Below are 21640 nucleotides of genomic sequence, written 5' to 3' on the forward strand. Positions count from 1 at the left end.
TAATCTCTGTTTGATGATAAGCAGTCATATATCCTCTTTTACTTCCTTAAGTTTAAGTTTCCTGTAGTTATTTGAGCATAGTTTTAGTGCCTGGTTTGAAGTTTCTGTTAAATCTAACATCTAGGCCCTCTTACAGGCAGGTTTTTGGGGGGGGGCTGCATTTTCCCCACATTTTCTTGTTTCTTTGTATTTAACAAAAGTTAATTGTTTCACAGTCTTATCCAGTTAAATTCAGGCAGGTGCATTTGTTGAGAACAGTTACTGGGTAGGGGAGGTACCCTCTGATCTTCTCTGCTTGCCTCTCCAGATGTAGGACCTGCTGCTGCCTTCCTTCAAGCTTGTGACAGGATGATCAGGGCTTGCTATGCCTGGGGTAGAGTCTCCACCCCAAGAGTAGGGACTGGGTGAAGGAAGGGAGTCGCCAACCTGTTGGATGTACCAACCAGATATTTAGCCTCTTCAAATTGCAATTGAAAGGGATTAGAAATGCTGGAAGCTTGCTCTCCTGATGATTGAGAGCTGAAGGGGAGGGGAGCCCTGTCTTTTCTGGTCACACCAGCCTGGAGTGGAACTTCTATCAAGCTGAGCTGCAGCAGGGAGAGAGGGAGTGGGTCTTGGCCCATGTGCTAAAGACTCACTGTTCTTACTGAGATTCTGTAGATTTTCTTGAATAAATGTTTCTGCATTTGCTGTAAGCTCTTGGGACAATTTCCAGAGACTTCAAATTTATTTTTGTGCTACTTTATTTACCAGTTGTGATTGTTTTGCTGAGGAACTGTCCATGAGTCTCCTCACACCAGCATTTGGAAGTGAACTTCATGACTTTTCATTTTTAAACAAACACCATGCATTTATTAGGTACAGGGACATTTTTTTCTTTAAATTTTTTTTCTTTTATTTTATTTCATTGCGTGTATGTATGTCTCTTGATGAACTGGTAGACTTCCTTTAATGAGGTGAGTGCAGATTAATGACTGATTTTTAAGTTTTACTTTTATTGAGGTATTGTTGGTGTACAATACTATGTAAGTTACAAGTGTACAAAATGGTGATTCACAAAAAATTTTTTGTTATTTTCAGTAGTATCTTTTTTAAAACAATTGAGATATAATTGACATATAATGCTATTTTGTTTCAGGTATGCTTCATAATTATTCTATATTTATGGAAATGATCACCAAAATAGATCTAGGTGACATGTATCACCACACTTAGATACAATTTTCCCCTGTGATGAGATCTTTTAAGATCTGCTTGTTTAGCAACTTTCATACACTATACAGTATTGCTAACTACAGTCATCATGCTGTACATTGCATCCCCAGGACTTACTTATTTTATATCTGGAAGTTTGTACCATTTGACCCCCTTCACCCCCTACCTATGGCAACCACCGGTTTGTTCTTTGTATCTATGAGTTTGGCTTTTATTTTTAATTTTTTATTGAAGCATAGTTATTTACAATATCAGTGTTTTAGGTGTGCAGCAGAGTGATTCACTTATGTGTGTGTGTGTATGTGTGTGTGTGTATATATATACACACATATTTTTTTTAGATTACTTTCCACTATAGATTATTATAAGATACTGAGTATTGTTTCCTGTGTTATATAGTACATCCTTGTTGCTTATCTGTTTTATGTATAGTGGTGTATACCTGTTAATCCCATACTCCTGCTGATTTATCCTTCCCCCCTTTCCCCTTTGGTAACCATAAATTTGTTTTCTGTGTCTGTTAATCTGTTTCTGCTTTGTGCATAAATTAATTTGCATTATATTTAGATTCCACATATAAGTGGTATTGTATAATCTTTGTTTTTCTCTGGCTTATTTAGTGTGATATTCTCTAGGTCCATCCATGTTGCTGTGAATGACAATATTTAATTCTTTTTAATGGCTGAGTAGTATTCCAGTATATGTATATGTAAGTGTGTGTGTGTGTATATATATCTATATATTTCTCACATCTTCTTTATCCATTCATCTGTTGATGGACACTTAGGTTGCTTCCATGTCTTGGCTATTGTAAATAGTGCTGTTGTGAGCTTTGGGATGCATGTGTCTTTTCAAATTAAGAGTTTTTGTGTTTTCCCAATATATACCCAAGAGTGGAATTGCTGGACCATATGGTAGTTCTATTTTTAGTTTTTAGGCAACTTCCATACTCTTTCCATAGTGGCTACATGAATTTATATTCCCACCAACAGGGTAGGAGGATTTCCTTTGCTCCACACTCTCTCCAGCATTTATTATTTGTAGATTTTTTGATGATGGCCATTATGGCCAGTGTGAGGTGATACCTCATTGTGGTTTTGATTTGCTTCTCTAATAATTAGTGATGTTGAGCATCTTTTCATGTGCCTTGGTCATCTGTATTTAGGTCTTCTGCCCATTTTTTGATCGTTTTTTTGATACTGAGTTGTATGAAATGTTTGAACATTTTGGGAATTAACCCCTTGTCAATTGCATCATTTTCAAATATTCTCTCCCATTTCATAGATGTCTTTTTGTTTTGTTTGTTTCTTTTGCTGTGCAAAAGCTTTTAAGTTTACATACCATTTGTATATTTTTGCCTTTATTTCTTTTACTTTGGGAGACTGGTCTGAGAAAATACTGTTACAGTTTATGTCAGAGAATGTTTTGCCTGTGTTCTTTTCTAGGACTTTTATGTTGTCATGTCTTATATTTCGGTTTTTAAATAATTTTGAGTTTATTTTTGTGTATGATGTGAGGGAGTGTTCTGATGGCTGTTCAGCTTTCCCAATACCACTTGCTGAAGTCTTTCTTCTATTGTATATTATTACCTCCTTTGTCATAGATTAATTGACCATAGGTGTGTAGCTTTATTTCTGGGCTGTCTGTTTTGTTCCATTTATCTCTTTGTCTCTTTTTGTGCCAGTACCACACTGTTTTGATTACTATAGTTTTGTAGTATTGTCTGAAACCTGGGAAGGTGATGCCTTTTTTCTCAGGATTGCTTTGGAAATTCTGGAACTTTTTTTTTTTTTACTATAAATGCTGCATATAAGTAAAAGACAATGTCTAAACTAGCCACAGTGTGATTAGCACATTTGGGAAATTCAGTGTTGATTCTGTACTGATGGTTGATAATTGTTCTGCAGTGTTCACTGCAGAGCATTTTTATGCTCAGCTCTACTTTCTGACATATAGGACATCATGGGCTGCCGTTGCAGACCCACTTGGGACATGGGACAGGAGCCACAGCCAGTGTCAGCCCCTGCTGCTGCAGGCTGGCAGCAGAGGCAGAGCATTGCTTAGAGGCTCAGAGGCAGGATTGCAGCAGGTAGTGCCACAGCTGGCCAGCTTTACAAGCCTCATGCCCCCCAGCATAAGGTCACAGAGGCAGAGCTTCCAGGCCCCACAGGAGCTGTGCTTATGCCCAGAGATTCTGTCCTCAGGGGAGCCCGAGTGATAATCTTCAGTAGGTGTTCACAGACCTCCAGTCAGGGCCATTTGCCCATCAGAAGTCATTTTTACCTTAAGTGTTGCCCTCTGCGTACGTGACTGTCAGCTTTATAGAGCCAGAAAGTGGACCAAAAGTCATATTCTCATGCAGAAAGTGGAGAGGTTTTGTTATTCTGTTGTCTACAATAGCCCACATTCAAGTTTTGCCATTTGCCCCATGCTGTCCTTTATAGCAACCTTTTTTTCCAACTAGGGTCATGTACTGTGTTTAGCCACATGTCTCTTTTTTTAATTGAAGTATGATCAGTTACAATGTGTCAATTTCTGGTGTACAGCACAAACTCCCAGTCATGCATATGTATTTGTGTATTCATTTTCATATTCTTTCTCATTATGGGTATTACAAGATACAGAATATAGTTCCCTCTGCTGTAGAGAAGAAATTTGGTTTTTATCTATTTTTATATATAGTGGTTAACATTTACAAATCTTAAATTTCCAAATTTATCCCTTCCCACCCACTTCTTCCCCCCCCAGGTGGAACCATGAGATTGTTTACTATGTCTATGAGTCTGCTTCTGTTTTGTAGATGAGTTCATTAGTGTCCTGTTTTCTCTTTGTTCTTTTTTTTTTAGATTCCACATATGAGTGATACCGTATGGTATTTTTCTTTCTCTTTCTTAGCCACATCTCTTTAGTTTCCTTTCATCTGCAGTAGTTCCCTAGCCTTTGTCTTTCATGACCTTGCCATTTTGGAAGAGCGTAGGCTAGCTGATGTGTGGACTGTTTGTTTCCTTGTGATTGGATTCAGATGGTGCCCTGTGGCAGGTGCACCACAGATGTGATGTGCCCTTCTCAGTGCACCCTCCGGAGGCATAGGATATTGGTTTATCTCATTGCTAATGGTGTTAACTTTGACTCTTGGTTAAGGTGATGTCTGTCAGGATCTTAGAGTGCTGTAAAAAATAACTTTTTCTCTTTGTGATTAATAAAAAACCGGTGGGGGTGATTCATGGAGACTATGTGACAATCTTGTTCCTCAACAAACTTTCAGTCACTTGTCTTAGTCTCCATTTATGGTTCTTGCCTGAATCTGTCTTTACTGTGATGTTACTAAATGATGATATTTGAACTTGACCATTCCTCCTACCCTATCCTTATTATTGGTCCTGTTTTTTAAAAAGTCCTTTTTAAATACCTGTAGCGCTGCTCCTCGGTGAAGCAGGCTGGCTTCTATATGTTCATTATATCAGATTACTGAGAATTAAAACATCCAATGAGAATCAGATATTCTAATCTGAAATGGAAAAACGTACTCCAGGTGGGAGACTTTTGACATATCTGAAGGACAGAAGGGGGAAGGGATGTGGTGGGGAGACCTAGACAGCTGCCCCTGCACCTCTGCCTGCTTGGACAGCATGGGAATGTAGGAGGCTGATCCATGAGAGCAAAAGAGAAAGCATTGTGCGCAGTATCAGATTGTCCAGTGAGTGTAAGGGTCTGCTTTCAACCATTTTCAAATGGTTATAAAAAGAGCCATGCCACAAAGGTTCTATTACCGACCTGGGTTGTTGGACTCGTTAATCATTAGAAATTGGTAAGAGGCCAGATGAGAAATTCAGGCAAGGCTTTATTGAGACTCATGCTGTAGCAGGAGGAAGTGAAAACAAAGAAGAGTTTCCCTTGCTTGCGCTCTGAGGGTGGGGTGAACTGGTCCCTTAAATGGGTGAGGGTGGAGGTGGACCTGGTAGCAAAGGTGGTGTGCCCACCCCCTTGGTGATGCTGTGTGCGGGGATCACAAGCAGGGCCCTGCTTCTGCTCCCAGCACCTCAGAAGTGACAGTTAGGTTTTGGTCTTTTTGTATTTTTGTTGCTCATAATTTGCTCCAACTGTGTGTGCAGTTATTTTTAGTCCCTTATAGTTTGTTTGTATTCTGCTGCTCCAGGAGATGTCTGTCCAGGTGCAAGCACTGCACCAAAGGGCCCCAGACCCCAGGACCCAGCCTGTCTCAGGTCTATATTATGAACATTGAATAACCTGTTTAAGTAGCAAGTCATTGAACCCTATGCTAGTAAAATTATCATATAAATAGGTTTCAGTAAATGCATGAGAGAATTTGGACTTTGAAGGCTAAATCTCATTTGAAATCAATATATAAAATGTTATTCCAAAGAACGTTTATGTCTCTGGATGATGTGTTGAGTGAAAAAAAAATTTTATAAAGATTTTATTTGTTTGGGCCCACTTGTGTTGGTTGCAAATATATTTTTGCCACTTTTAGTGATTTCTCATGCTGCTATTTATAGACTAATTCAAAGATTCTTTGTCGGATAAATAAACAGAATGGCATTCATTATTCTTTTCCGTTTTAGCTTTTATTTAAAAATTCCTCTTAAGTATGTAGCTTGTAAATCTCTTGCTTCATACTTCGCTGACATTCCTCTCTTTTATAGGTACCTCCTATTTAACAGACATTGTGTGGTGGGCAGGCACAATTGCAAGTAAGTACCTGCGTGGTGAGGAACTTGCTCTTTTTTCTTAAGGTCAGTCACTTGTCTGGCAGGGCTGGAGCGGGTGGGATGACTCTAGCTTGTTCTTTGGAATGAGGACCAGAAGTGTGGGAGGCTGTGGAAGGAGGAGGCAGAGGTTTCTGCTGCCTGCAGTTAGCCCTGAATTTTGTCCAGGTCAGACTGTCCTGGGTCCGAACAAATTAAAACAACTCCTGCTTCCTCATCGGTAGTTGGGCTGTTGGCATCTGCTCAACACAATTGGTTTTACAAAGGAGAGTTTCTTCGCCCAGCCTCACGATCAGAGGTCATGTGCTGTAATGGAAAAATAATAAAATTAGAGTTCAGAACTTGAAATATATAAAGAAGAAAAATTATGTTAGATATTTCCAAAATATCACGAGGTCTATTTGTCACACATTGTCTTTTAAGCAAGAAATTTTCCAGCAGATGTGGATTCATTGGAGAACTCACGTTTAAGCTCTCTCTCTCTCAGTGCAGCCCCGGGTGCAGTCCTTTGCAGGCAGTAGTTTCCCCGTGATGTGCCAGCAGCATGTCACTGGGATAGATCCCAGGCTGCTTGACGGGATGTGGGGCGTCTACACAATCTGTCTTAAAACAGATGTTGAGAAGAGAGTGGAAATACACTCTGCGCCGCCCCCACTGTCAGTCACTGCCGGTTAGATTGGGAATTCCCATAGAGGGTTGAAACTACTCCCCTGGCAGTTGGCCAGTGGCACCATGGGGCCTGCTGTCCTCAGGACCCTGGAGCATGCAAATGAGCCCCACATTTCCTTCCTCACCAGCAATGGAAAAGAAGTAGCCATTTCAGAGCAGGGTCTTGCAGAATTCAGCTCTGTGATGAGTGCTCAGAGTTTGTCATTGCAAATGACATCCTTGTGGTTCTCTTGACAGTGGCTGTTGGCCAGATTGGAAACTTCCTGGCTTACACGGCGGTCCCCACGGTCCTGGTGACTCCTCTTGGTGCCCTTGGAGTGCCGTTTGGGTAAGAGCTGCGATTCTATGTTTTGGTTTTTAATACATAGTTTAACTTAAGAAAACTTTTCATTTTATTTTTATTTTATTTTGTTTTTTTATTGAGTTATAGTCAGTTTGCAATGTTGTGTCAGTTTCTGGTGTACAGCACAATTTTTCAGTCATACATGAATATACATATATTCACTTCTGTATTATTTTTCACCGTGAGCTCCTACAAGATCTTGAATATATTTCGCTGTGCTCTACAGTGTAAACTTGTTTATCTTTTCTATATATACCTGTCATTATCTACAAATCTCAAACTCCCAGTCTGTCCCTACCCACCCTGACTGGCCACCACAAGTTTAAAAAATATTCTGTGTCCCTGAGTCTGTTTCTGTTTTATATTTAAGTTCATTTGTCTTCAGTTTTTTTTTTCCTAAGATTCCACATATGAGTGATATCATATGGTAATTTTCAAAACTTTTCATTTTAAATGTTTCTGTTAAAATAATAAAAGTAAAATTGGAACTGAAGATAAGTCTTCGGTATCGCACACCATATGGTTTAGTTTTACCCATTCAAATTTAGTTGTGTGGATTATTAACCCTCTCTTAGACATGTGCTTTAGTATATTTCAAATCCTGCCTTACTCATGGCTCTCAGTGAATGTGATGCCATCACTCTTCTGCTCTTGGCTCTGGAAGACTTCCTGGAGTCTTCCCAGCTCCTTGGCAAATGATTCTGAGGCATCAGGACGCAAAACTAGTCAGTTAGTGTTTTATTTGGGTGCCTGGCATCCCCTGCTGGATGCTGGGCAGTCCCCCGCCCCAAGAAATTATGGAGGTTGGGCCATGTGACACACGGGCACCCATGGATGTGAAAGGATTTATGACTCACAGCAGTTAGCAGCGAACGGATCACCCAAGCAGGATGGCTCTGGTTTGTTCTGGAGTGGAACAGAGGCAAGGCAGGGCTTTGGGGGGTTTTATTACAGTTAGGAGGTGAGCCGGGTGGAGGTTCTCATGCTGAGGCTGGGGCTTGCATGGTTTGAAATTTTAGTGCCAAGGGACTGAGGATGCCAGAGCCTGAGGGTGTGAACAGTCCTTCTTATCAGGTTGCCCGGATATGGAGCAAAGGTGAAAAGAGAGGACTTTGGACATGAAAGCTGCCAGCAGTATTTCTCTTTATTACACTTGGCTTACCTACAAAATGATTTTATGAGACATTTATTAAGTATGTTAACACATATCTTCATGTGAACCTATTTACATTATTTTACCTTTGAAGAAATCATTGGTAAACAGAGATACAAGAGAAATAAAGTCCAGGTTTCTGACTCACTGATACATTGGTTTTCTGCTGTATTCCAGACAGACTTCCAAATCCTTGCAGAGAAGTGTGTCTGGGATAGATGTGTTTAATTGTTTATCTTAAATCACTCAGGCTTCAAGGGTCTGTGGCCTAAAAAGCACAGAAGTGTTTTCCACACGTGAACCTTTGAAAATGTGTTTGCAGTAAATTGTTCCAAACATACGCCTAGTGTCCCCATGTGTCTTAACATCACTGTGCATTTTGTATGATCTTGGATTTCACAAGAGGTGCTCTCATTGGAGAATCAGTACTTTAGCTTCTCAAAGTCTCACTTCTCACCCAGTTTCACTCTCCGTTTCCTGAAAAATAATCAGGCAAATAAACGACCCAACCCTGTGACCTTTGCACATTTAATGTGCACGTATTAAAATGCCTTCCTCCATTGATTTCCAAAGAATGGTCTGTTCTCATGCACTGTGATAATTGTCTTCTCACCAGAGGTGTTCACTGCTCCACGTCTTCAGAAGATGTTTCCAAAAGAACTGTGAGATGGCATTATAGTTAAAAAGAGTGCTTTCGACTCAAGATCCTAATGAAAGATTTTTTAAAAGGAAGAAAATTAAAATTAATTTGGAAAAAATTAAGATATCAATATGTATATACGTATGTAATGTGTTTCAAAAGAAGTTGTATTCTTGATGATGGGATGAGGTTGCTAGAATTATATAGAAACAGAAATGAAAAGAGTGTGGCACTGGAAAAAAGTGTCTGTATCAGTGAAATAGAATAGAGAGCCCCCAAATAGGTCCGCTTTTGTCTGCAGTGGTTTAATGTATGATAAAGTGATCATCACAACATAGTGCTCTTTAAGATGTTTTAAAAAATATTTTATTTGGAATTAATTTCCAAATTACAGAAAAATTGTAAGCTTAAGGATAATCAAAACAGTATTCTGGGGGAGGGTATAGTGGTAGAGTGCATGCCTTGCATGCACAAGGTCCTGGGTTCAATCTCCAGTACCTCCATTTAAATAAATAAAAAATAAGTAAACCTAATTACCACCACCCCAAAAGACTATCCACATACCCCTCACTCAGACACACCAGTTGTTGACATCTTACCCCACTGGCTCCATCATTTGCTTTCTCTGTATCAGGTTTTCTCAGCCTCGATACGATTGACACTTGGGACCAGATAATTCTTTGTTTTGGGGGCCTGACCTGTGCACTGTAGGGTGTTCAGCAGCATCCCTGGCCTCCATCCACCAGGCAGCAGGAGCCCTCACTCCCCAGAATGTCTCAGACATAAGCAAATGGCTTCTTGTGGGGCAGATCAACCCTGGTTGAGAAGCACTCTTTTATTATGAGTGTGGTATTTGTTTTGTTTTTTGGAGTTTTTTTTTGATCCATATGAGAATAGTTATATTTATATGTGTAGATCTCGCTCTCTCTCTCTCTCTCTCTCTCTCTCTATATATATATATATATATATCTGTCATGATTCTTCACTCTTAAAGACTTTGACTTGTATTTCTAAGACTAGGGACATCCTCTTTATAACAATAGTGTCAATTTTGACATAGAACATTTTAACAAATTTTGACAAATTTAACATTGCTATAATAAATATATCTAATCTTCCTTCCCTATTCCAATCTTGTTAATTGACCCATTATACCATTAGTCTATGCCATTATCCTTTATACCATTACTATTCCTTCTAGTTCAAGATCCAGTCTAGTATCAGGAGCTGCATTTAGTTGACATCTCTCTAGATTAAAAAAAAATAAATAGAACATCAGTTTAAATCCTAATGATAGCATCTTCAGAATACGATCTAAGTGAATTAGGCATTATATACAGGATGTCCATTGAGTGTGAAAACAGAAACAACAACATTGAATGGCTTGTTGATGCCACATTTGGTGCCTGACCTGTGTGATGGCATTGTGTGATATGCCTAGGTGTGTTGTCCCACTCAGCAGTGCGAAGTGTGCTGTGTAAAACTGCAGTGAACCCAGGGTATCGACCAGCATCTCCATCAGCACCTGCCTGAACATCTGGGGCATGTGGCCACTGAGACTTTCCATCTCTGATTTTCACTGAAAAAACCCACGTCTCTAGCACAACCGAGAGTAAATGATGTAAAGATTTAATCTGTAAAAGAGAAGGAAAATAAAGTTTAGCTATGTTCCCAGAGTTTATGGCCTATGTATAAGAAAACTCTTACAATATGTTTCAAATCTTAGGATAAGAAGTTTCAAAAGTTTGAAGCAATAACAATGAAAATGTTAATTTTCTACAGTAAAAGATAAGTAGAATGGAGAAAAGATTTCAACCAAATATGACAATAATTAAAGTGATGATATAAAGAAGTTCTTAAATTGACCAGAATAATATGAAAATCTCAATAGAGAAAATGATAAAGAGTAGAAAGTACCACTTTATGCATAGGAAAATAAGTTTATTCCACTAATGTTAAACCTCATTTTCAATAAAATGCACATAAGCAAAGATATATAATAAACATCATATATATGTACACAAACATGAGGAAGAGGAAATAGAGCTATATAAGAGTAACATTATTATATCGCACTGGAGATAAGTTAGTATCAGTTTGAAGTGTATTCTGATAAGCCTTGGAGAAACCACAATGGAAATAACTCAGAAAAAGTATAGTGGAAAAAAGCATTTCAGAGCTCTGAAATATATAAAAGAAAACCTGACAGAATAGAGAAATAGAAAATTCAGCAACAATAGTCAAGGCCTTCAATAACTCACTTTCAGTAATGGATAGAAAAGCTAGACAAATGATCAAGAAAAAAATGGAAGACTTGAATGACACTATAAACCAACTAGGAGAGACATCGATAGAACACTCCACCCAGCAACGACAGAGTTCACATTCTCCCTAAGTGTACGTGGAACATCCTTCAGATTAGACCGTGTGGAAGGCCATAAAGGAATCATCAGTAAAATTGAGAGGATTGAAATAATTCTTTGACAACAGTGGAATGAAATTAGAAAGAGAAATCAGTGAAGTCTGTGAAATTCACAAATATGTGAATTAAATAACTCACTACTAAATGATCAATGGATCAAAAAAGAAATCACCAGGAAAATTAGAAAATACATTGAGATGGATGAAAATGAAGAGACAACATACCAAAGCTTATAGGATTCAGCTAAAGCAAAGTAAACCCAAAGCAAGTAGAAGAAAGAAAATAATTAAGATTAGGGTGTAAATAAATGAAACAGAGAACAGAGAAACAATAGAGAAATCAATAAAACCAAAGTTAGTCCTTTGAAAAGATCATCAAAATTGATATGAGTTTATTTAGCTAGACTGAAAAGCAAAAAGAGGGAAGACTTAAAATACTGCAATTAAAAATGAAAGGGAGTATTATTACCAACTGTACAGAAATGAAAAGAATTATAAGCAAATATTATAAACTGTATGCCAACAACTTAGATAATGTAAGTGAAATGGACAGATTCTTAGAAAGACACAAACTACCAAAACTGTTTCAAGAAGAAATAGAAAATCTGAAAAGACCTATAAGAAGAGATGGAATTAGTAATCAAAAAATTTCATCAGGGAAGAGCTCAGGTACAGCTCGGTTTCAGTGATTAATTCTACAAAAGAAGAATTAACTCCTTTTCAACTTACTCTGTGAGGGCAGTGTTACCCTGGTAACAAAATCAAGCACAGCACAGGAAGACAACAGACCAATTATCTTACGAATATAAATGGATAAGTCATCAACAAAATACTCTAAGTGAATCCAGCAATATGTAAAAAAGGGTTATATCCATCTAAGTGGGATTTATCTTAGGAATTTAAGGTGTCTTTAACATTAAAAGTAAATTAATGTGATACAGCACATCAGTAGAATAAAGGATAAACACCGTATCTCAGTAGACACAGAACAGTTATTTTATAAAATTCAACATTGCTTCATGATGAAAATAATCAGTATGCTAAGAATAGAAGACAGCTTCCTAATCTTACAAAGGACCTCTATGAGAAAGCCTTAGCTAACATATTTATTGGTTAATGACTGGACACTTTGTCCCTAATATGAACAAGACAGGATGGCCACTTTTGCCACTTTATTCAACGTTGTACTGGAGGTACAAGCAAATGAATTAAATAGTCAAGCAAAAGAATTAAAAGGCATCCAGACTGGAAGGGAAGAAATCGAACTACCATTGTTAAAGAGGACATGATCATGTATATAGAAAATTCTAAGGAATCCACTGAGAAACTGTTAGAACTAATAATGAGTTTAGTAAGGTTGCTGGATATAAGACCAATATACAAAAATCAATTGTATTTGTATACAGTAGCAGGGAGCAAGCCAAAAAATGAAATTAAGAAAACAATTTCATATACAGTAGTATCAAATGAACAGAAAACTTAGGAATAAATTTAACGAAGTGCAAACCCTGTACTCTGAAACCTACAAAAGTATTCTTGAAAGAAATCAAAGAAGACCTAAATAAATGGCCCATTTTCTTAGGTAAGAAAAATTAATACTAGTAAGATGGGAATGCTCCCCAAATTCGCCTACAGATTCAATGCAATGTCTGTCAAAATCTCAGCTGACTTAGTTGCAGAAATTGACAGGCTATCCCTAAAATTCATACAGAAATGCGAGGGACCCGTGACAGGTGAAACAATCTTGATAAATAAGAAGAGAGTTGGAGGACTCATACGTCCCGATCTCAAAACTTTTTACAGAACTACAGTACACTACAAAACTACTTCAAAATGGTGTACTGGGATAAGGATAGACATGTAGATGAATAGAATAAAATTGAGGTTCCAGAAACAAGCCTAAACATTTATAGTCACTGATTTTTGCCAATGATTCCAAGACAATACAGTGGGGAGACAACTGTCTTTTCAATAAATGGTGCTGAGTCAACTAGATACCCACATGCAAATAAATGAATTTGTGTTCCCACCTCATGCTGTGTAGAAAAATTAACTCAAAATGGACAATGGTGTAAATTTAAAAGTTTAAACTGTAGAACTCTTAGAAGAAAACAGGTATAAATCTTTGTGACCTTGGATTAGGCAATGGTTTCTTAAAGTACAAGCAACAAAAGAAATAGATAAATTGGGCATCATAAAAATTAGAAACTTTTGTCCTTCAAAGAATGCTATCAAGAAAATGAGAATTTGGGGACGGGGAGGTGACATCCCCAAAATGGTGATGTAGGAAAACTCAGCTTCCATCTCCCTGCAAAAATCAACTATCCATGAATAAAAACAGCTCTGGGAGAGGTCTGAAGTCCACTTAAGAAGATTTAGTGGTTCAGTGGAACCAAAAATCTGAGAATAACTGCACAGGAAAAGAAGGAAGACAGTGTCCTTTTGGCAGTGTTACCCCATCCCCTGAGCTGACGCTGCTTCGTGCCATGAGGGAACTTCCTAGGTAGGAAGGGCTCCCCTGGCGCGGAAAGGAAGAGTGGAGTGAGCACCAGTTTCCTCAGGCTTTCAGACCATCACACGGGGGTCCCACCCAGGCTGGCAACACTGACGTGTGTTCAGGTGGCTAGGAATGTGGAAGAAGAGCGGGAGATACTGGTGACAGCCACACGGGGGGAGTGATTGTGGTTCACAGGGACCTCTGCAGAAGAACTCAGCAGATTTCACTACTGAAGAAACTAACAGCCAGCATGACCACCATGGACCCCTGCATATTTCACCAGCTTTTGCCCCACAGGTGTTTACCGTCACTGGTGCCAGCAGCCCGAGTCCCTCCTTGCCCCTTTCCCCCACTCCCCTCTCCTGTCCTTGGGGAGCCTGGGAACCACACTAACATTAAAAGGAGGGAGTAAAAGGTTAGAGCTCTGTGTGCAAAAGAAGTTAAACTGTTATCAATGTAAAAAAGACTTCTATCTCTAAGATATTTTAATGTAAACCTCATGGTAGCCACACAACAAAACCTTCAGTAGATTCACAAACAAAAAAGAGAAGGGAATCAAAGCATACCACTGTGGCAAATTGTCAGCTCACAAAGGAAGGCAGCATAAGAGAAGGAAAGGTACAAGGGAACTCCTCAAGTAAGCCAGAAAACAGTTAATGAAATGGCATTAATAAGTCCCTACCTATCAATAATTACTCTGAATATTAGTAGATTGAATTCTCCAATCAAAACATATAGAGTGGCTAGGTGGATTTAAAAAACATGATTCTGCTATATACTGCTCACAAGAGACTCACTTCAGCTTCAAGGAAACACAAAGGATCAAAGTGAGGGATGGAAAAATATCTTTCATGCAAGTGGAAATCAAAAGAGAGCAGGAGTAGCTATACTTATATCTGACAAAATAGACTTTAACCTGAAAACAGTAACAAAGAACAAAAAAGATCATTAAATAAAGTGGTCAGTTCATCAAAAAAATAACAATCACAGATATATTTGCACCCAGCATCAGAGCACCTAAATATATTAAGCAGATACTAACCAATCTGAAGGAAGAGAGAGACAGCAATACAATAATGGTAGGGAACTTCAGTACCCCACTTTCAACAATGAATAGATCATCTGTATGGAAAGTCAACAAGGAAACGTTGAGCGTGAACCCTACTTTAGCTCAAATGGACCTGAACAGACATATAGGGAACATCGTATCAAACAGCAGCACAGAATACATTCTGCACAAGTGCGCAGGAAGCATTTTCCAGTATCAATCATATGATAGGTCACAAATAAGTCTTAGCAAATTTAAAAAGATTGAAATCATACCCAATATCTTTTCTGATCACAGTATTATGAAACTACAAATCATTAACAGAAGGAAAGTTGGAAAATTGACAAATGTGGATAGTAGATAAAAACCCCTGAACAACCAGTGTGTCAGAGAAGAAATCAAATGGGATATCAGAAAGTATCTTGAAACAAATGAAAATGGAGACATAACATATCAAAACCCACGGGATGCTGCGAAAGGAGATCTAAGAGGGAAGTTTACAGCAATAAATGCCTATTAAGAAAAAAGATCTCAAACAGCCTAATTTTTCACCTCTAGGAAGGTGGGAACTAGTGAAAAAGATAACTATCCCCAATGTAGGCAGGAAGAAGGAAATAAAAAGCAGAAAAGAAGTAGATGAAATGATGTCCAAAAACAATAGGGAAGATTAACAAAACTAAGAGCTGCTTTTTAAAATGAGATAAAATTGACAAGCTTTTGGCTAGACTATTGAAGGAAAAAGGGAGAAGACTCCAATAAAATCAGAAATAAAAGAGGAGATATTACAACTGAACCACAGACACAGGAAGGATCACAGGAGACTACTGTGAACAATTACACATCAACAAGTTGGACAACCTATTAAAAAACAATAAATTCCTAGAAACATGCAACCTACCAAAGTCTGAATCATGAAGAAATAGAAAATCTAAATAGACTAATTATTAGTAAAGAGATTGAATCATTAATTAAAAACATCCCAACAGAGAAAAGTCCAGGAACAGATGATTTCACAGGTGAATTCTATCAACATTTAAAGAAGATTCTTTCCAAAAAAAGAGGAGGGAACACTTCCAACATTTTATAAGGTCAGCATTACCGTTATACCCAAACCAGACAGAGGCACTACAGAAAAGGGAAATTGCTTACCAGTATAACTGATTAATATTGATATAAAGATCCTCAATAAAATATTAGCAAGTCAAATTTAACAATGCACTAGAAAATTGTATACCATGATCAAGTGAGATTTCTTCTAGGGATGCAAGGATGGTTCAACATCCACATCCAAATCAACCAGTGTGATGCACCGTATTAACAAGATGAAGTATAAACATCATATGATCATCTCAATAGAGGCAGAAAAAGCATTTGACAAAATTCAGTATCCATTCTTGATAAAAACTCTCAACAAACTAGGTGCGGAGGGAGCATACCTCAACATAATCGAAGTCATATATGACAATCCCAAAGCTGTGTTCATACTTAACAGTGAAAAGCCCAAAGCTGTTTCTCTAAGATCAGGAATAAGACAAGGATGCCCAGTCTTGCCACTTTAATTCAACATAGTACTGGAAGTCCTAGCCAGAATAAGGCAAGAAAAGGTAATAATAAGTATCTAAATGGAAAGGGAAGAAGTAAAACTGTCTCTATTTGCAGATGGCATATTTATATTATAGAATATCCTAAAGACTCCAAAAAAACGCTGTTAGAACTAATAAATGAATTCACTGAAGTTGCAAGATACAAAATCAATGTACAAAAATCAGTTGTGTTTCTACACACTAAGAATGAACTATAAGAAATTAAGGAAACAGTGCCATTTACAATTGCATCAAAAAGGATAAAATACCTAAGAATTAATTTAACCAAGAAGGCCAAAAACCTGTATACTGTAAACTGTTAAGGCACTGATGAAAGAAATTGAAGAAGACACGGGTAAGTGCAAAGATACTCCATGTCATGGATTGGAAGAAATAACGTTAAAATGTCCATACTGCTAAAAGCAGTCCACTGATTCAGTGCAAGCCCTATCAAGAACCAATGACATTTTTCACAGAAATAGAACAAACAGTCCTAAAAATTGTTTGGATCCACAGAAGACAAAGATAGCCAAAGCAATACTGAGAAAAAAGAACAAAACTGGAGGCATCGCGCTTCCTGACCTCAAATTATGTTACAGACTATAGTAATCAAAACAGTATGGTATTGGCATAAAAACAGACGCATAGATCAATTGAACAGAATAAAGAACCGAGGAACAAACCCATACATATATGATCAATTAATTTAAGACAAAAATGTCAAGAATATACAATAGAGAAAGGATAAACATAAATGGTGTTGGGAGAACTGGACATTCTTTTACATGTGACCATTGGATCTATGGATGTGAAATTGGATCACTGTCTTACATCATACACAAAACCAACTCAGAACAGATTAAAGACTTACACGTAAGACCTGAAACTATAAAACTCCTAGAAGGAAAACAGAAGTAAGCTTCTTGGTATTGGTCTTGGCAATGAGTTTTTGGATCTGACATCAAAAGCAAAAACAACACAAGCAAAATTAAGTAAGTTGGACTATATCAAACTAAAAATTCTGCACAGCAATGGAAATGAACAAAATACAAAGGGAATTTATAGAATGGGAGAAAATATTTACAAGTCATAGATTTGGTAAGGGGTTAATAGCCAAATTATATGGCAGAGTTACTGTATGTCCTAGAAAACCTGCTGTTAGTATGTAACCAAGAGAAATGAAAACATCTGCTCAAACAAGGACTTGGACAGAAATGTCCATGGTAGCCTGTTCACAACAGACAAACAGTGAAAACAAACCAAATGTCCATCAACTGATGGACATATACTATATAACATATAATGGTTACATCATATATAATATTATGTAACATATAATAAATGGTAGTGTCCGTCCAATGGAATATTATTAGAAAACAAAACAAGTGGAATAAACATATATATTACAACATAGTCTGAACCTTGAAAACATTATTTTATGTGAAAGGAGCCACTCACAAAGGACCGTATATTGTATAATTCCATTTATATGAAATGTCCTAAATAGGCAGCTATATATAGACAAAATGGATTCATGGTTGCTTCGGAATGGGGCATGCAGGATGTTGGTGAGTGATGTCTAAGGGTGATAATGAGTTTCTGTTGGTGTAATAGAAATGTTCTCAAATTGGTGATGGTGATGGATGCACAGTTCTGCGAATATACTAAACCACTGAATGCACACTTTATTTTTAACACCTTTGTTGTGGTTTGATTCCTGTACAGTGAACTACACATCTTTCAGATGTACCACTTTGATGGATTTTGATAGATGTATACACCTGCATGCACACTTTAGGTGTACACATACATTTGTGGTATGTGGACTGTATCTCAAAAAGGCTGTTAAAAAGAAAGAAAGAAAATAGAACGATGTCCATTTCAAACTAGTACAGGTTTTCAGAAGATGGAATGACAGTGAGTGTTTGGCATCTTCCAGGTGTTCTCGATCTTAAAGTGAGAGTCTTGCACTTAGAAATTTAATCATAGAAAATGATTAGGGAAAAAATGTTTATTATAGCTTTGTGTACCAATATAAGTGTCAAACAATATTGAATCATCAAAGGAAAATACTGTTTTATAGCATATTTGAATGGCTTAATAAATGAAAGAAACAAAAGTTCATTTATTGGGCTCCATGTGCCCCAGCTGCACTCACACTTCTCACAGGACAGATACAGTAAACTTCCTGGGCGTTCGGGTGGATGAGGGGACAGACAGTATAGTGCAGCCCCTGGTGGGCTCAGGGAGAAACACGTGGACCTGGACAGAGGTGAGGAGAGGCTTGGAATGGAAGGAGGTGCTTGGTAGTGTGCAGGGATTTTTGTCGTTTTTTGATTTCAAATTACCATTTATGTTACATCATTGTTTACAGTAAAATCTGGGCAAGCAAGACCAAGACAGTGTTTTGATATTTGGTACTCATTCAGTATGACACAGAGTACTCTCCATCGTCCAGGAGAAGAAAAGTAGAAATCATTTGAAAGACTTCTCCTTTGGTTTTTCTTTAGTAACCTTCTAGCGATATATTTACTAAGTAATTATTAATGCTATGACTTGAAAAAGGTTTGTAGCTACCACTGTCTTGGAAATGCAGCATCAATTTCTTCAAAGATCTGTTTTAGAAAATACCGTCTGAATCATGTAGATACATAGATTCATTCCTTGTCCCAAATAAATATGCAAGCAGAAAGTGAGTGTACTCTAACAGATTTGCCTTTTATGTCACTTAAGAACAATATGTTTATGTGCACTTTTAACGTTTAAAAAAAGTCTTGACTTTTACCTATGAAACTAGCACTCATTTTTTCACTATAAAATATCACAGCTTTGGCAAGTAAACTGTCCTGATTAAGTTGCTTTCTTAAAAAGTTGATTTGATTTTATGTGACAGCACTTGATATATATAATAAAGTATCCAGTCAAGCGAGTCAATCCTTGAGTTTTCCTAAACCCAAATCCCTAACTCCGCAGCGTTTTTTGTCCTTTAGTGAATCTTTCCCTGGTGTGTGTTTCCTTTTGACAGTCTAAATTTCCTCCGTGGCCACCCCTACCGGGGTGTGAGCACTTTCCCGCCCTAGCTGCCGCATGTTTTTTTTTTCCCCCCAGTTTTTTTTTTTATTGTATAAAATACACATGACAAAATTGATCATCTTAACCACCTGTAAGTGTACAGTTCAGTGGTATCAAATGCATTCATAGTATTGTGTGATCTCCAACACCATTTATCTCCACTGCTCCTTTTGTATTGTAAAAGTGAAACCTTACATCCATTAAAAACACTGCCTCCCCCTTGCCCCTCCCCAGCCCCTGGCAACCATAATTCTGCTTTCTGTCTCTGTGAATCTGACTGCTCAAGGGGCCTCACGTAAGAGGAATCATACAGTATATGTCTTTTATGACTGGATTGTTTCACTTAGCATAGTATCTTCCAGGTTCATCCATGTTGTGGTGTGTGCTGGGATTTCCTATTTTTAGGCGCAGTGGTATTCCATTGAGTGTATATATCATATTTTGCTTGTTCATTCATCCATCAGTGAATACTTAAGTTGCCTCCACATTTAGCTGCTATGAATAGTGCTGCTATGAACATGAGTGTACAAATTTCTCTTCAAGACCCTGCTGTCATTTCTGCAGCACACTCTGTTTGTTTCCTATCACTGTCAATTTAATAGAGTTTATTGACTCTCTTGACTTTAAGTTTCTTTCCCCCCCTTTCCGTTACCTTTTCTTTACCTCATTGCTCCTCACTCCACCCTCCCAGCCCCGCCCACGCCCCAGCCCCACCAGTGGGGTCGCTGCTCCTCTGTGGTGTTGTGGCTCTGGTGCCAACCTGTAATTTGTGCCTCCACCTCAGGCCAGCTCTCCAGGTAGGTGTGTGATTAGGTTTGCAGATCATTTAACTTACGAGGTGGCCGGCTTTTTCTGTAAAGGGCCAGATGGTAAATATTTTAGGCTTTGTGGGCCGTATGACCCCTGTTGCAGCTGCTGGCCTCTGCCATCATGGTGGAAGGTAGCCACAGACCAGACTAACTGTGTGGACATGACTATGAGACAGTAAGATGTTGTTTACAAAAACAGGTGGAGGGCTGGATTGAGCTTTCAACCATTAGTCTGTTGACTTCTGATTTAAGTCAAAGAGCTCTTGAATGCTTTTCATTGAATCTCAGCTCAGAACGTAGCAAGCTCTAGTTACTGCAGCCCAGGAAGAGCAAGGGGAGAAAGATTTTGAGCCTAGACAGTTGGAGATTTCCTCCTGGGGGAGGCGCCTATTAGGTGGATGCCCCCATTCTGGCCACTGTGGGGTTGTCCATTCATAACCACAGAGGGGAAGCGAAGACTGGTTCCCCACGAGGGACACACTCAGAAGGGAGCCGTTGCCCAGATCCTTTCTAGGTGTGTCCTTAAATGACACGGTGCTTTACTGACTGTGTTTCTAGCATCTCTAAACTGATGCTCTAACATCTGCCCTACATGCATGTGGCGCATGTGCCTTGATCTGGACAGTCCAATAAGGTGCCTGAGCCCTCTTACCTTGGTTCCTGTGTCCCTTGGCCCCTTCTCCCTTCCTTAGGAGGAGGTCTTCCCCTGCTCGGGCATGAGTTTCAAATCTAAACCCACCGAGATCCAGAGCCCACGCTCCAACCACCTTCTTTATTGGACTATCACTCTCCTGCCCTCATGTCCCCAGGACCAGGTGACAGACAGCTAGGGACCGCCCCTGTGCCCAAGAGCCCCCTGATTATTCACATTAGTCAGTCCCAAGCTGCTCAGCCTGCCTCACACATTCCTTCCCACAGAAACCACAATAAAGGCTCTTGCCACAGTCTCCCCCCCAACCCCAACCCCGTGCCTCCTGACCAGTCCCGGTGCTTCCTTCCCCATGTGGTCCTGCCTGGGGTGCTGTGACCCCCTCATCTTGGAAACTGTGAGTAATAAACTGTTTTTTTCAATGGCAGTTGATTCCTGACCTGTCAGCCTGACTATCCCTCAAATTTTCTGTTAAACACTCTATTTCATATCAGTACTGCTTAATTTGTACTCCAGTATAAGACTAAGAGTGGAGTAGGAGATGAGTTGACCTTATGGCCAGTATGTTCCTGCTCCTTTCTTTCATGCGTGGCAGCCCCTTCCACCCTTGGCACAGGCCCGCCCCTCATCCCAGGCTGACTCCAGGCCACCTCTCGCTCATCAAGCCTTCCAATCCTCTGGTTTGCATCTCTTAATCCAACTGTGTGGAGCCCCTCAGTTTAAGATCCAGTTGTGTATTCATATGTCCTGTGTGGTTTCTTTTGGTGATGTTGCGTATTTTCCCAACTACACTGCTGAGTCTCCTTGGGGAGGG

The 21640-nt window shown here is 38.8% G+C and overlaps 1 protein-coding gene across 1 annotated transcript in view; it reads left to right on the forward strand.

Moving 5' to 3' along the window:
- NIPA1 (NIPA magnesium transporter 1) overlaps positions 1-21640 on the forward strand; it is a 42341-nt gene that overhangs the window by 11545 nt on the left and 9156 nt on the right. Inside the window, exons 2-3 of the mRNA XM_072960750.1 lie at positions 5880-5927; positions 6849-6939. Of these exons, the coding sequence (XP_072816851.1) occupies positions 5880-5927; positions 6849-6939 (139 nt within the window). The remainder of the gene's footprint in view (positions 1-5879; positions 5928-6848; positions 6940-21640) is intronic.

This window comes from Vicugna pacos, chromosome 5 (genome assembly GCF_048564905.1).
Source record: "Vicugna pacos chromosome 5, VicPac4, whole genome shotgun sequence".
In the NCBI taxonomy this organism is placed as follows: Eukaryota; Metazoa; Chordata; class Mammalia; order Artiodactyla; family Camelidae; genus Vicugna; species Vicugna pacos.